This window comes from Spodoptera frugiperda, chromosome 5 (genome assembly GCF_023101765.2).
Source record: "Spodoptera frugiperda isolate SF20-4 chromosome 5, AGI-APGP_CSIRO_Sfru_2.0, whole genome shotgun sequence".
In the NCBI taxonomy this organism is placed as follows: Eukaryota; Metazoa; Arthropoda; class Insecta; order Lepidoptera; family Noctuidae; genus Spodoptera; species Spodoptera frugiperda.
In genome coordinates, this window is record NC_064216.1 from 6,777,125 (window position 1) to 6,793,020 (window position 15,896).

The following is a 15,896-nucleotide window of genomic DNA, read 5'->3' on the forward strand; positions in this document are numbered from 1 at the left end:
CTGCTGTACCCCGCGCAACGCCACTGCCGTCACAACCACCACAGCGGCGCGTGCGGGTAGCGGAGACGAAGACTGGGACCGGAGAAGGTGCAAGCCGTCGCGACTCTGCGGCTCCGCCTTCGCCCGAACGTTCCGTGAGTGGGGTCATAGAGCATGATGCCAACGTAGCTGACCGACTGATCAACGCCATACGTTCCATCAATACTACGGTGAGATCCAACCAAGCTTATTTTATTTCTAACTTCGATCCTAGTGTCCACGATATAGATACCTGGTGTGAGGAGGTAGATCGCGCTAAGGTCTCTAATGGCTGGAGCGATAATGAGTGTCTGTCTCGTATTGGGAATTGCCTTAAAGGGGACGCTAGGACCTGGCTTAATGAGTGGGTAACTAGTGACCGCAGCTGGAGCAATTTTAAACGAGAATTTAAACCAATGTGCCCTAGGAAGCCCGATGTTGCAAATATTTTGTACGAAGTAATGAGTACAAACTCGGATAGGTATTCAACATATGCAGATTACGCTCGTCGGACGCTACTCAGGTTGCGTATAGTCAGGGGCTTGAGTGACGAATTGATCTCTGCGATAGTAATTCGAGGCATTACCGACCCTCAAATTCGCGCTTCTGCCACAAATGCAAAGTTAATGCCGAATCAGTTAGTAGAGTTTCTTTCGATCTACGTCAAACCGAAATTGCCAAATTCAAAGAGACCCAATACTTCGAATAATGATCGATTTTCGAAACCTAGTTACGATGCGAGTTCGCGTAAGCGTAGATTCGATGACGGGGCATGTTTTACGTGTGGTAAGCATGGCCATAAATCCTCTGATTGTTATAAACGGTTGAAGCCCATTTTCAACAATAGTAAGGGTGGTGAAAATGGTCAGAAGAGTAACCCTGCTCCCAGCACAACGAAACTCGAACCATGTAGCTTCTGTAAAAAACCTGGCCACAGGATCGAGAGTTGTTTTGCTAAAAAGAAGGCAGAATCCAGTAACGCTAGTAATGTAAACTTCTGTCGTGAAAATGTAGGTAGTAGATGCAGTGATATAGTTGTTGCAGTCATACAGGGCATACCCGTTGATGTGCTCATTGATAGCGGCTCAAGTATATCGCTAGTTTCCTCCACATTGTTAAAACATTTTAGATGCACACGCAAACCTGCTTTTAGAGTATTGAGAGGTATTGGTAGTCAAGAGGTTGAGTCTACTTTTTTCGTTACTTTACCAATAGAGTTTGACAAAATTACTCTGGAAGTGGATTTGCATGCGGTATCCCCAGAATTTTTAACCACCCCTATCATAGTCGGTACTGATGTGTTGAATCGTGAAGGAGTAACCTATGTTCGTACTCGCGATCAACAATATCTTACTTATAAACAGGGACGTACCGATAATGTCATGTGTGCTTTATCCACAGATGATATCCCTATTAAAACATCTTTGACCGGTTCTGACCTAGATAGAATGCTTGACTTGATCAACGAATTTTCTAAATTTCTTATTTCGGGAACAGCTGCTACTACAGTGAATACTGGCAGCATGTCGATCAAACTAAATAATGCAACACCTGTCAATTACAGGCCGTATAGACTTTCGTTGCCGGAAATTTTGAAGGTTCGTCAGATCATTCAAGAGCTTCTCGATAAGAAGATTATTCGGGAATCAGAGTCTGAATATGCGAGTCCGATACTTCTAGTGAAAAAGAAGGATGGATCGGACCGCATGTGCGTTGATTACCGCAAATTGAATGAGATTACCGTCAAAGACCGCTTCCCTTTGCCATTGATCGACGATCAGATCGACCGGTTAGGGAAGCATAAGTTCTTCACTAGCCTTGACATGGCCACAGGCTTTCATCAGATTCCGATGGACGAAGAAGCAATACCGCTCACGGGATTCGTTACACCAGAAGGTCATTATGAATATTTAAAAATGCCGTATGGTTTAGCGAACGCACCCGTAGTTTATCAGCGCATTATGTCAAAAACTCTTCGACGTCAGTTGGAATCTGGTAAAACCCTTGTGTACATTGATGATGTACTGATACTTAGTAATACTGTAGACGAAGGCCTTACTTACTTGCGTGACGTACTTCAAACGCTTGCTGATGCTGGATTCTCTATCAATTTAAAGAAATGTTCATTTTTATCGACCGAGATCGAGTACCTAGGCCGCACCATAAGCCAAGGTCAGGTACGGCCGAGCGAACTTAAGGTTAAAGCATTGGTAGAAGCCCCTAATCCGAAAACGGTCAAGCAAGTTCGTCAGTTCTTAGGTTTGGCCAGTTATTTTCGTCGTTATATTCCTAATTTCGCTGCTAGAAGCACCCCGATTACCAAACTTACTAAAAAGGGTGCATTGTTTGTGTGGGGAAGTGAACAAGAAGAAGCACGCCAAGAAATAATCGCACACTTAACTAGTGAACCTGTATTAGCCATATACGACCCAAGTTTACCCATCGAAGTCCACACAGATGCAAGCTCAATTGGGTATGGTGCGGTGCTCCTTCAGGTTCACGGGAACGGACACAAACGAGCCGTTGAGTATTTTAGTAAGCGAACGCAGGGCGCCGAACCTCGATACCATTCCTATGAGCTCGAGACTCTGGCGGTGGTCAGGGCGCTGCAGCACTACAGACACTATCTGGTCGGTGTTCATTTTAAAGTGGTAACTGACTGTAATGCTCTGAAATCTACCCAGCAGAAGAAAGACTTGCTGCCACGTGTTGCCAGATGGTGGATATATCTGCAGGACTTTGACTTCGCCCTGGAATACCGTAAGGGCAGTTCAATGTCGCACGCAGACTATTTGAGTCGAAACCCCGTTAACGTTTGTGAAGTTCGTAAACAGCAAAACTGGGCTCGAATAGCGCAGGCTGCGGACGAGGAGACCCAACAACTCATCCAAAAACTGACAGACGGACAGCTAGATTCAAACCGCTACGTACGTAAAAACGATCTACTCTTTTACAAGTACTCTCCAATCGGAGAGGAGCCAAGATTCTTGTGTTACGTGCCGAAAGGTCAAAGGCTCAGCTTACTCAGGATATTTCATGACGAACATGATCACCTTGGTGCTGATAAGACTTTAGAGCTCATTAGAAAACATTTTTGGTTCCCTTCTTTAAAATCATTCGTGCAAAAGTACATAGGTCATTGTCTTATTTGTTTAACGCAAAAAAAGGCCCCGAGGGCTCCACGACAACCAATACACTCGTGGGAGAAACCTTGTGCCCCTTTCGAAATAGTTCATATAGATGCATTAGGCCCTCTGCCTCAATCAAATGGTTATCGATATGTTCTGATTGTAATAGACTCCTTTTCCAAATTCTGTCTATTGTACCCTATGTTTGGACAAGACGCTATAGAATTAAAACGACTTGTTACAAATGTTATTTCGTTATTTGGTACACCGAAATTAATAGTCGCGGACAGAGGCAGGATGTTTCAGAGTTCAGACTTCACGAAGTTCATCTCAGAGTTGGGCATCGACTTGCATCTCATTACACCGGAGATGCACCATTCAAATGGGCAAGTGGAACGTTACTGCCGAACACTTTTGAATATGATTCGCATTCAGTGCAATCATCGCAAGGATGAATGGGCAGACATGATGTGGCGATCGCAACTTATTCTCAACATAACTAAGCAAAAGACCACTCAGCTATCGCCACTGAACTTGCTCGTAGGCATCGAAGCAGCCACGCCTCTCATAAGGCACTTAGTACGTGATGCGGCTCTGGACAGTTCTCACCCTAACCGTGAAGCGATGAGGGAGATGCAGAGACAACGGGCGTCGGAGCGTTTGGCTAGAAACCAGCAGCAGCAGGACACGACTGTGAACGCTAGCCGAAAAACACCTCGGGCATTTGAAACTAACTCACTTGTCTTTGTAATTAAGCAGACACAATCGACTGGCAAGCTCGACTCTGGCATGCGCGGGCCCTATCGTGTGGTCAAAGCACTTCCCCACGACCGATATGAGCTACAGCTGTTGACGGGCTCCTACGGTAAATCTACACAAGCTGCGGCTCAGTACATGAAGCCGTGGCGCGGGGAGTGGACTCCGGATACATGCGCTGCTTACTTTGAAAGTGAGTATACCCGTATGATAAGCTAACGTCGTGCCTATGTCATACAAGTGTGGATTAAACATGATACGCTAACGTCGTGCCTATGTCATGTATCCGTGTTTTTTACGGTGTGGAACAAGCTAACGTAGTGCCTCTGTTTCGTGATAATAGAGATAGCTAACGTAGTGCTTCCTCTCTAATGGATGATTGAACTATGCTAACGTAGTGCCTATGGTTCATTTGTGGAACAAGCTAACGTAGTGCCTCTGTTTCGCGATAATAGAGATAGCTAACGTAGTGCTTCCTCTCTAGTGTTTGATTGAACTATGCTAACGTAGTGCCTATGGTTCATTGTATACGATTTAATAGCGTGAATCTTCAGTTTTTTTTTTATAATTGGATTGTTATTTGCTTATGTTTTCAGACGCAGATAGCAATGATAAGGAGGTAGAGTTCACGCCTGAGCGAGCTGCCACGCATGATGTGCATCCTAGAGGCGAGGGGATGACCGAGCCTGTACCCGGCACCTCTGGAGCCACGGAGCCGCTCCGAATCCAGGAAGAGGAAGACGAGGACGTCCTCCAGTCAGGAGAGGCCGTGTTAGAGGAGTAGTGACAGATCTCGTGATAATGGCGGGAACACGAGTGGGCGGAGCCTGCTGTCTATATAAGCGCTTGCAAGCGCAGTTCGCGCCCTTTTCTTGTCGAGCTCACTTGGCAAGGGGAACCTCTGCCCGTTTGAATGGTCGAACTGCCTTTTTGTTGAATATTAATTTCGCGTGTAATTAAATTTTAATGTGATTTGTTTTGTTATTAAAAAGTTGGTAATTTTGTTTTAGTTTCCGTTAAGTTTGAATTTTTGTAACAATTAATAAATAAGTGTGGTTTGTGTTTTTTTTTATTTAGTTCCATTTTTGATTTCCTAAAAGTATATATTAGTTTTAGTCGATTTTCAAAAAAATAGTAATGTTGTGGCGTCTGTATTTGTCCCATCACTATCATTTAGCAACATGGCTGATTTGCTTGGCCTAGCATTCCAAATAGGTTAACGTTGGTTTCTGTTTATAGTTATAAAACGTTGTTTAGTGATACTGACAAAAAATTGTGTGTGTGCAGTTGTGAAAAGAGGCGTATATAATGATATAGTGTATTTTATAACCATAAGGTAAGAATAACAACATAAAGACTATTCATTAATTGGCCATATTTAGTACATTCTGTAATGGCCGAGATTGTAATGAACTTATTTCTTTAATTAGGTATCGAAGTAATTAACCATGGATTTCGGACACCCTCCACCAAATATGGGGATTCCTCCTCCAAACATGGTTATGAATATGAATATGGGACCACCAGTTAGTATGCCCGGTAGAAACAACATGCGCCATATTAGGCCGTGCAACTACCAGATGCGGTTTCCACCTCAAGGGCCACTGAACATGACACAAGATGATTTTGATGGTAAACGCTTACGTAAATCCGTTATGCGAAAAACTGTAGATTATAATGCTGCTATTATAAAAGCTTTAGAGTGTCGCGTTTGGCAGAGGGACTGGCGGGACCGACACGCGCTGCAACCTGACGCTATGTATACTCCCGACCTGTTACCGCCACCCTCTTACCCCGATAATCCTATAAATGCCGTCACTACTCGATTTGTTAAAACTGCTACTAATAAAATGAGATGTCCAATTTTTGCCGTGGCTTGGACACCTGAAGGGCGACGTTTAATTACTGGGGCGTCTTCTGGAGAGTTTACATTGTGGAATGGATTAACATTTAACTTTGAAACTATTCTTCAAGCTCATGATTCTCCTGTGAGATCGATGGTTTGGTCCCATGGCGAAGGTTGGATGGTTACCGGAGATCACTCAGGATTTATTAAGTATTGGCAAAGCAATATGAACAATGTTAAGATGTACCAAGCTCACAAAGAAGCTGTTAGGGGTATTAGTTTTAGTCCTAGTGATTCCAAAATTGTCACTTGTTCCGATGATGGTACTCTGAGAATATTTGATTTCTATAGATGTCAAGAAGAAAGAATATTGAGAGGGCACGGAGCTGATGTGAAATGTGTCCAGTGGCATCCTACTAAAGCGCTGATTGTGTCAGGAAGTAAAGACAACCAACAACCTATTAAGTTGTGGGATCCAAAATCTGGAACAGCTTTGTCTACACTTCATGCACATAAATCTACTGTGATGGATCTGAAATGGAATGATAACGGCAATTGGCTAATTACTGCTTCTCGTGATCATCTTCTCAAACTGTTTGATATTCGTAAATTAGGTACAGAATTACAGATATTTAGAGGTCACAAAAAAGAGGCATCCAGTGTTGTCTGGCATCCAACACATGAGGGTTTGTTTTGTTCAGGAGGTTCTGATGGAGCCATTTTGTTTTGGAATGTTGGTACTGATAAAGAAGTGGGTTGTATTGAAGGAGCCCACGAGTCTATTGTCTGGACAATGGCTTGGCATCCTCTTGGTCACATTTTATGTTCAGGTTCTAATGACCACACATCTAAGTTTTGGACTCGGAACCGACCTGGAGATCTGATGAGAGACAAATATAATCTCAACACTTTACCACCAGGAGTTCAAGATGACCATGATTTAGAAGAACCAGCAGTAATACCTGGTATGGGTCCTGAAGATAAAGTAGAAATATTTTCTTCAGATACTGATAAGGTCATTCCCGGTCTGGATTTGGATACTACATTTGTTCCAATGGAATTTGAGAAAAAAGTTAAGAAAGTACCATACAGTAAACCTATTCCAAGAAATTTCCAAGCTCAATGGAACCATGCTCCAACCTCTGATGAGACTGCCAACGAAGTTTTGACTCAAGCACTAGTAGAATCTGTACCGGGGGCTATACCTCTTCAACAACTAACACCATCAGCAATATTTATTTATGGCAAACTGATTGGTGTGGAACCTGGGTCAAAATTAGAGAAAGCTATATCTGATGGACCATTGGCATTAAAAAAATATATTGCATCAGGTGAATTAGAAGAGCTACATGATGTAATGCCTCATTTAGAGGATGATGCAGATGAAGAAAATTTCCAACCATTTGAATATCCTGACCCTGAAAATGAAGATGCTCAAAATGATGAGAATAATGAAAGAGATGATTATGAAAATTATGATCAAGACAATGAATATTATAATAATGAAATGGATGTAAGTGAACAAAACAATCAAAATGATGAACAAGGTTTTAACAATGGACCTGATGCAAATAATATGGGTCCTATGAATAATATGCCACCACCCATGGGTAACATGATGCGACCTCCAATGCCACCAATGGGAAATATGGGTCCTATGGGTGCTAGGCCTCCTATGGGGCCCATGCATCCAATGGGTCCTCCTATGCATATGCCCCCTCCTCCTCATATAGCTAACATGATGGCAAATATGCCACCACCTATGGGTGCCATGCCACCTATGGGCAACATGCCACCAATGAATAATATGCCGCCACGTCCACCTTTTCCTGACAATGGATTCAATAAACCTCATTTCGATTCAGGTTATGACAATCAATCGCAATTCCCTCAGAATGATGATGAATATAATGAGGATGAATCATCATATGAACAGAATTACGATGATGAGAATTATAACAATGATGATGGCAATGGAGACGATGGATACAATAATAATATGCGCAATCAGAGATGGGATGGCGGATTTCGAGGACGCGGCCAAAACCGTGGAAGAGGTCGTGGCATGAATGGCCACGGAGTGCGAAACAACTGGAGAGGAAATGCTGGCCCCCGTGGTGCTCCTCGTGGACGAAGAGGCACCGGCGCTAACAGGAACTTCAGGAGAGGCGGGAAACCTGTCTCCAACTAGCGAACCGAACTTACCTATCTTGTTCTGAAAATTATAGACTTATTAATTTCTTACGTTATAATCCAGACTTTGCGAAGTGTATCGAAAGTGCTAGACAATACAGTGATGTTGATGCAAAAGGTTGTACATAATTTTTATTTACGCCTTGTATTTTATTTTGATAAGCTAAAACCACATAATAAAATTTATATTATGTCACAAAATTATAGATTTTTGTACAGGTGTGTTAATACCCAATTTGCTGCAAATATGGTAAGTTAATCAGTTTCTTTGTAAAGTATTTCTGTTGATCATTATATTAACATTTATTTTATTGTGGTATCAGGTAATGATTTGGTTAAGAGGACAAGAAACTGCATCCCATCACGTCCAGTCGGAAGTCTGAAGTCGGCAGCTGCAGCAGGTCGTACAATGTTTCACCTTACGTCTGGCTGATATCCGTCGTGCGAATCGTGCGATCACCTCAACTTCACCATTCTTATAGTAAGAGCCTGGTATTTTTTGAATTTGTTTTGTCAATAATAAAGAAATAAAGAATCTTCAATAAAGTTTTACCCGATTTCCGATTGTAATAAAGAATATATTGAAATAGTGGGGTCGCAATAAATTTATAAATAAATGAAAAAACACCCTGTCCGAGGGCCATCCTGTCCTTACGTCTATGTCAGTACATACAATTTAATTTTTCTGAATAGTTAGTTTTATGCCTTGGAATTGTACCCTTTTTGTTATTTTGGTTTTTTAGTTTCGATAATTTTACATGACTATGTTTATTTCACTGATTGATTACTATAAACGCGTCATTAAATTGTGATTAACTCGTTTATGATGAATGTGATGTGATAAACACTGCACGTTGTAATCGCGTTTTGTCGAAATAAGATTTTCGTCCGATGGTTCTCTTATTACTTGCCCACATAAAAATTAAAGAGGAACCTTACCTGTAATACTGTTATGTATTTTATTATTTTCATTGAAAAAAGATTGATTTGTTTTGGTACAATAGATTTTTTCCTAAGATCTTAGAAAAACGTTTTCTGAATAATAGGATTTTACTCAGTATTTGTTGAATCCAACGGTGTTAGAGATTACCTGCTGGTAACAAAGAAATGCTATTCTTCAACTAGTCATGCTTTCAACAATTTCAATACCATATTTTAAATTTTGTAGCTGTCTTCAGACTTCTTTTTAAATATTTTTCCTGGTACTATGAGTGAAACATGTAAATGTCTACATAATTACTCAAGAAAACCAAATATTATTCCATTGTTGAATTTGTGTTTCACCAATAAAATAAATAACACCAGCAGGATTGTATTCCCTTTTTTGCATCACTAAAATGACCCTGAAACCTAGTGAAAACTAAGAGTTATCACAGTCCCATCGGACATAGGCTATTTTTTTTTTCCATCGAAGTAGGGACTTTTGTTGGGCAAGTTCTGTATCCATTGCTCATAAAATATATAGTAGGTACTACGCAGCTATATACTGTACTGACACACCTGCACTCACTACACTTCCTTTCCCCTTGGACAAACGCCGGACTCGGGGTATTATACTTCAACTAAGTAACTCTAGGAAAACTGAATGCTACAACAATGTTAAATGAATAAAATTTTGAAAATTTAAAGGGTTTCATTTGATACCGTCATCAACCTACGTTAATAAAGAATTGTTGAGAAACAAAATGTAGTTTTAATTATTCTTTTTTTTTTTTACTTTTTGCCCTGAAATTATTGCGTGACGCCAACGTTCAACATAAGTTTCTTTTGTTCCAGATGACCCCTTGGCGATGGTTGAGTGGGCTGTTACTAATATTAACATGTCGAGCAAACCAATTAGACAGCGGTGCCGACAAAAACGCTATAACAGATACGAGCGACAATGGTTTAGAACGCCTTGAACAAATTAACGGCACACCAAATTATAGACTGATTAAGCCAGACAAGAATACACCGTGGTTCCCGGAGCCGCAGATAAAGCTGAAGAGCTGCGTGAGAGAAGCCCAATGTGAATCACTCAACAAGACGACTTGCTTGGGAACGAAATTGCCCTACGATAAGACGAGCGTACGCCTCACGTTTTATGAGAATCAGTATCAAATACAGACACAACTGGACCTCTATAGAGAACTGATAAATGTGCCAAATTGCTGGGCCGTTATACAGCCTTTGCTATGCGCCACTTTCATGCCGAAGTGCGAAAGAATTTTAGACAAAGACATGGTTTTTTTGCCCTCCTATGAAATGTGCAAGATCACAATGGAACCGTGTTCAATACTATACAATACCTCGTATTTTCCGTCCTTTCTGAAGTGCAATGAAACATTGTTTCCACCAAATTGCGAGAATACAATGAGGGAGCTGAAGTTTAATACAAGTGGAAAATGTTTGCCACCCCTGATACACACCGATAAACCTCTGCATTTCTATGAAGGTGAGTTTATTGTGTTGTTTTTGCTGATTAGTTATACTAGTTAATACCTGCCCCCCTGCAAGTACTGCTATCAGTGACTTATATTATTGTGTGTGAAATTAGATTATATATGGATCTCATGAAAAATAATGAGCATTTGTGAGCAATGAGTCGCTGAGCAATCAAAATATCGTATTATATTCCTACATAGCATAAATTATGTTTGATGTTTCCTACAGGTATATCAGGATGCGGGCTGCCCTGCCGAGACCCTCTATACACCGAAGATGAACACCAACAGATACACAGACTAGTGGCGTGGGGAGCCGGAGTATGTCTGGCATTGAACCTGCTGACCGTCGCCACCTTCCTGATAGACTGGCGGAGTGCCAACAAGTACCCAGCGCTGGTCATCTTCTATATCAATGTCTGCTTCGCCGTCGCTTCTATGGGGTAAGTTGAATTGTAAACAAATTATAGCTTTTTTATAGGATGAGATGGCAAACAAGATTATTTTATGGTGTCACAATGAACGCAAGGTTACAGCAATAATTCAAATCATATTTTTATTGTTTCATTGTTATGTTATTATGTTCTAGTGTGATGAAATCATATTGCGTATAATAAACTAGCATATCAACCATAATACATGCTATAATTATTGTTATAGTTGTAATAGATTATAAAGAACAATAAAATATAAAAGTTGTTTCATACAAACAATTGTAAATTGAGTAGGTACTGCTGACTAAACTTTGGCTATATTTTGCTATACTTATGAATTATGGGATTTATTTATAGAAGTACTAGCGGACCCGACAGACGTTGTCCTGTCTACACGTCTTTAATTTGAAAATTTTAAACTTTTTTTAATAAGCTAAAACATTCTGGACCATATTGATGAAAATTATTATTCAAATGTGACAATATCTAACGTCATTAATATTTGACACTGCGATGATAGCGCCGTCTGTCGGATCCTATGTAAAACATTCCAAAATCAACAACTACTAATAAATAAAAAATTAATTAAAAAAACATTGTCCAGCGAACAAAATTGTGAATCTAAACCATTCTCAGATCCCCTTGAACACACACAAAAAAATTCATCAAAATCGGTCCAGTCGTTTAAGAGAAGTTCAGTGACATACACACTTACAGAAGAATTATATATATAAAGATTTACTATGATGTGGTGAAAATGTTAAAATTATTTAGAAAACGACATTTCAGCCTAAGTGACAAGTGATAATATGGAAGCTTGATTTTCACATAGCACTATTTGAGGTTTCAATCTTTCACAGATTTCAATATATTTCTCTCTTTGTAGATGGCTGATTCAGTTTGGCGTGGGATCCCGAGACGATATAGTTTGCTCTAAGGACGGCACTAGACGACAGGGCGAACCTTCTGCCGAAGAGAATTTGTCATGCGTCGTCGTTTTCGTGTTGGTGAGTGGAGACAATCTATTTCTTAAAAGAAAGTACTAAAATTAAACCCTTTTTTCTTTGGGTCAGGTTTGCCATGATTTTTTATGACCTGGCAAACCAGAATCAGAGGCTCGCTACATGTACATATCTACCTGCACACAAATTGAGGAGGAGAGAGAAATTATGTATAACTTATAAACTAAAAGAATACTAACTTTATATTGCTAATTAAAAGTAATTTGTTTATTATCAGGTGTACTACTTCATGATGGCAGCCTGTGTGTGGTTTGTCATCTTCACATACGCGTGGCACATGAGCTTCCGAGCATTGGGTAAGTTGCTAATTTTACATATAAAAAATAATTATAGTAATTCAACTAGTCACCCTTTTAGTTTTTCGCGGGTTCTGATGACATTGACGATTTTTTCCTACATCTTATCGATAGACGAATTATCCAATTTGTTGCGGTCTGCAGTTACGTAGAAATTATGAACACACAAATATTTTACATCAATTTCATACTAATTAAAAGTTTATCTTTTACCAGGAAAAATCCAAGATCGTATAGACAAGAAAGCGGCATACTTCCATCTGGTGGCGTGGTCACTGCCTCTGATCCTCACTATAGCGACGATGGCATTCGGCGAAGTGGACGGCAGTAGCGTCACCGGCATTTGTTTCGTGGGCTACGTCAACCATCCTATGAGGGCCGCCCTGCTACTAGCACCGCTTTCTGTTGTACTTGCTTTAGGCGGCTATTTTCTTCTTAGAGGTATGTGTGTAATTATGTATAATATTAGTTATTTCAGAAATGTTTGCATATGAATTATTGGTAGCAAGTGCAACTGTATTTTTGCACTCACTTGTCCTCTGTAATGTCTCTCATGCAGTTGGCTAGTCTCCATAATTGAGATTGATAAAGAGACCATCATTGTAGAATGTTGATTTATGGAAATATACCTACAATTTAAAAGTTATTTTCTCATTGCAGGAGTATTCTCTCTAATCGCGGTGCGAGTATCCAGCAAGGACGTAATATCACCTCGGGCTGCGAATAAGATCCGTCAGACTATAACTCGGTGTTCCCTCACCGCGGCGCTGGTGGCAGTCTTCATATGCGTCACCTTCGCCTGTCATATCTACGAGTTCAGGAATGCTGACCTATGGAAGGATTCCTTTAAGAAGAATATCATGTAAGTACTGCAACATATTTGAAAAAGTTTGAAGTAAGAACTGCTCCACTACGGAAAGTTTTGAGCCTACGCGTGAGATGAGACACCGTGGCACTAGGTTGATTTTTAGTCAGTAAGAGTGACAGGATTGGTCCACAAAGATTTAGAAAAAAAAATGAAACCAACTGAATTACCTAACTCCTATCGAAAGTCTTATTATACATATTTTATTCTATTATAATGTAATTCCTCATTAGATGCCGCCTAGAAGCTCTGAAGGCGACAGACAAGGAGTGTTCGTCGGGCACTCGTCCGTCAGTGTCGGTGTTACAACTGCGGCTGCTTTGTTGCTTCGCGGCGGGAGCGCTCATGGCGTCCTGGACCTGGACCCCGGCTGCCGCGGCCGGCTGGAGACGCTATTTAGCAAGGTGTGGTACTTTTATTAGTTTATGTTACTTCCCTCATTTTCTGCATTATCAAACTTGGTTCCCGTGCGAGAAGTATCGATTACCTTTTTTTTCGTTTTTCGGGAATTCTTTCTTATAACTTTGTTTGTTATCACATAACTAATAAAATATAATTCACATAACTGATGTGCACTCCTTGCTTGGATTTGATTAGTCTGACATACAGAAGTTCAGTTTAATTGTAATTTATCCCTTTGTGGACGAAAAATGTGAAGGTTATTCCATTAGATAGGTAGTCTGTTCTTTTTCCATATAGATAATGTTTAGAAAATAAAATATACGTTCAAACGCAGGAAATGCGGCTGTTCGGTGGAAGCTGAGGTGACGCGTCGAGCGCGCAAACATGAGTTGATAGCGCGCGCTTACCGCCGCCGCGGGGAGTTCGCCGCGAGAGGCAGGCTGTCCATCTCACTCGGCGGCTCTAGGCAGGACCCTGTGGGACTCTGTATCGATCCTACCTCGCCCGCTGATTACCCTGATGATGCCAAACACGAAAGGTAAGGGTCTCTGAGTAATAAGGCAACTGTTGGACTTTCTGACAATACTACCATACTCAGTCATTATTTTAATGATTTCTTAAAATATTCCTTAGCAACGATTTAGTTCCGAAAACATTGCATGACTTTGAGTGTTAGTCGTTTATATCACTGAATTAACATTTTTTATGTTTCATTTCAGTGGAGAACTTTCTTCGTCGTGGGCAGCGACCCTGCCTCGTTTCGTTCGACGTCGCGATGCACTAGTGTTGCCGACACACACACATCACTCGCTCAGCTCTACACCGGACCGTCGCAACTCACAGGACTCTCAGATCAGTATTAGTCTACGTCACGTTTCAGTAGAGTCCCGACGCAACTCACTCGACAGCCAGCTGTCCGTCAAGATAGCTGAAATGAAGACAAAGGTGGGGCGGCGCCGGCCCAAGCATAGCAAAGCTAAGCGCAAGGCCCGCGCCGCTAACACTCGCAAGGAGAGCACGCCTTCCATCGAGAGCCAAATAAGTCGCTACTGGCTGCAGGCAGTAGCTGCCAACAATGATCCGTCCCGAGAGGAGGTCAAATTCAGCTTCGACTGATACGAGCCATATCGTGATATATATCCAAATTTGCAATTCATGCATTGAAATGTTGATACTTATTGTTTTAAGTATAAGTGAATTGTTTACTTATAATAATTTACACAAACTAGGTATAAGGATAAATGTTCAAATTAATATTGCATGCAAGCAAGGGCATGGGGGTGTATCCAGGATTTGTTTCTAGGACTACACTTGGCATTGAATCATTTAAAACAAGTTCAAGAATCTTTTAAGTATCTCTTCAAAGGAGGAGGAGTTCCGAGAATTTCATTAAATTTTTAGAAACTTGTGAAAAAACCTATTTGGAATGCGAGTATATTTCATTTTACTCCGTTGTCGCCACCCATGCCCAATGGATTGCTAACTATGTACATTGAAATAAGCAAAATTGCACTTGTTGCTGTTTAACGTTTATTATTTTAAGGATAGATTTTGAATTGGGCAAATTAATTCGCGATTTATCATTGAAGATAAGGAAACAAAGACTGATCAGAATCTCTATGGAGTAATGTTTTATATTACTCCAGTTTAACAATATCCATGACAATGCATTTTTGTGATAACCATGACCTCGACAGTACATGTGCCATAAAACTAGCTATTCATTATATTTCATTGGAATTGACTGAAATATTTTTTAGCTTGTAAGAATCAAGTTTCTTATCATACACCTGTTATATAAAATATTTGAATGCAAAGAGCAATGTTGAAAAGTTGGATGTTTACATTTTTTACTAATATAAATTGGGCAATAAGAATATGTTGCTTGTCCATATAACTTATGTACAAGATACGGTTGTGATACCAGTTTTTATTGTGAGGCTATATTTTGATGAAATGGGCAAATACATCGCCACTTATTTTTTACTAAGTATTTTGTATTCACGTTGATCTGCAAAATTATACACTTGGCAGCTAAAATAAGACTCACTTTTGTGTTTTAGACACATTATGTTTGAAGAAATCTCATTGATTATCACTTTGGTTTTTAAACTGATAGGTGAGACATCTGTTCTGAGGCAGCGGCAACCGTTACCTAATATACTGTGTTGTTAGTGATTGTATCCTCTTTTCTGATGTCCTATCAGCAGCCACAGAGACATCGGTATGTTTTGTTCTCACTGTTGGCAACTCTAACATATCTTACTTTTGGGAGCTTTACTTCCAGAAATAGTCATTATTCCTACACATCCTTTTAGAGGATACATTTAGTAGCCTTTTTACTTAGTTTTTTTATGTATTTATTCTCTGTCAACAAAGGTTTCACCTGCTTTTTCAGAGTATTAAGTCTGTGCTAGCTTTAAATTTTGATATTAATTTTGTATAAGTTATACTTTTACCAATAATTTAGTAAACTTAAATTGTACAATAAAAATTAATTATTTGATAAAACT

The 15,896-nt window shown here is 40.2% G+C and overlaps 1 protein-coding gene across 4 annotated transcripts; it reads left to right on the forward strand.

Annotated features, from left to right (window-relative positions):
- The first annotated feature begins 5,072 nt into the window (after positions 1-5,072).
- On the forward strand, positions 5,073-15,894 carry LOC118271771 (protein smoothened-like). Of its 4 annotated transcripts, none has more exons than XM_050693905.1 (10): positions 5,077-5,238; positions 9,718-10,375; positions 10,594-10,807; positions 11,685-11,805; positions 12,038-12,116; positions 12,333-12,557; positions 12,777-12,978; positions 13,215-13,385; positions 13,718-13,921; positions 14,103-15,894. In XM_050693905.1, the coding sequence occupies exons 2-10, from the start codon at positions 9,718-9,720 to the stop codon at positions 14,497-14,499; spliced, it is 2,271 nt and encodes a 756-aa protein (XP_050549862.1). In that variant the 5' UTR covers positions 5,077-5,238; the 3' UTR covers positions 14,500-15,894. The 4 variants fall into 4 exon arrangements, with proteins under 4 accessions (XP_035458464.1, XP_050549862.1, XP_050549863.1 ...); XM_050693906.1 differs by lacking the exon at positions 5,077-5,238 and adding an exon at positions 5,333-8,422; XM_050693904.1 differs by lacking the exon at positions 5,077-5,238 and adding an exon at positions 5,382-5,534.
- Positions 15,895-15,896: the final 2 nt, after the last annotated feature.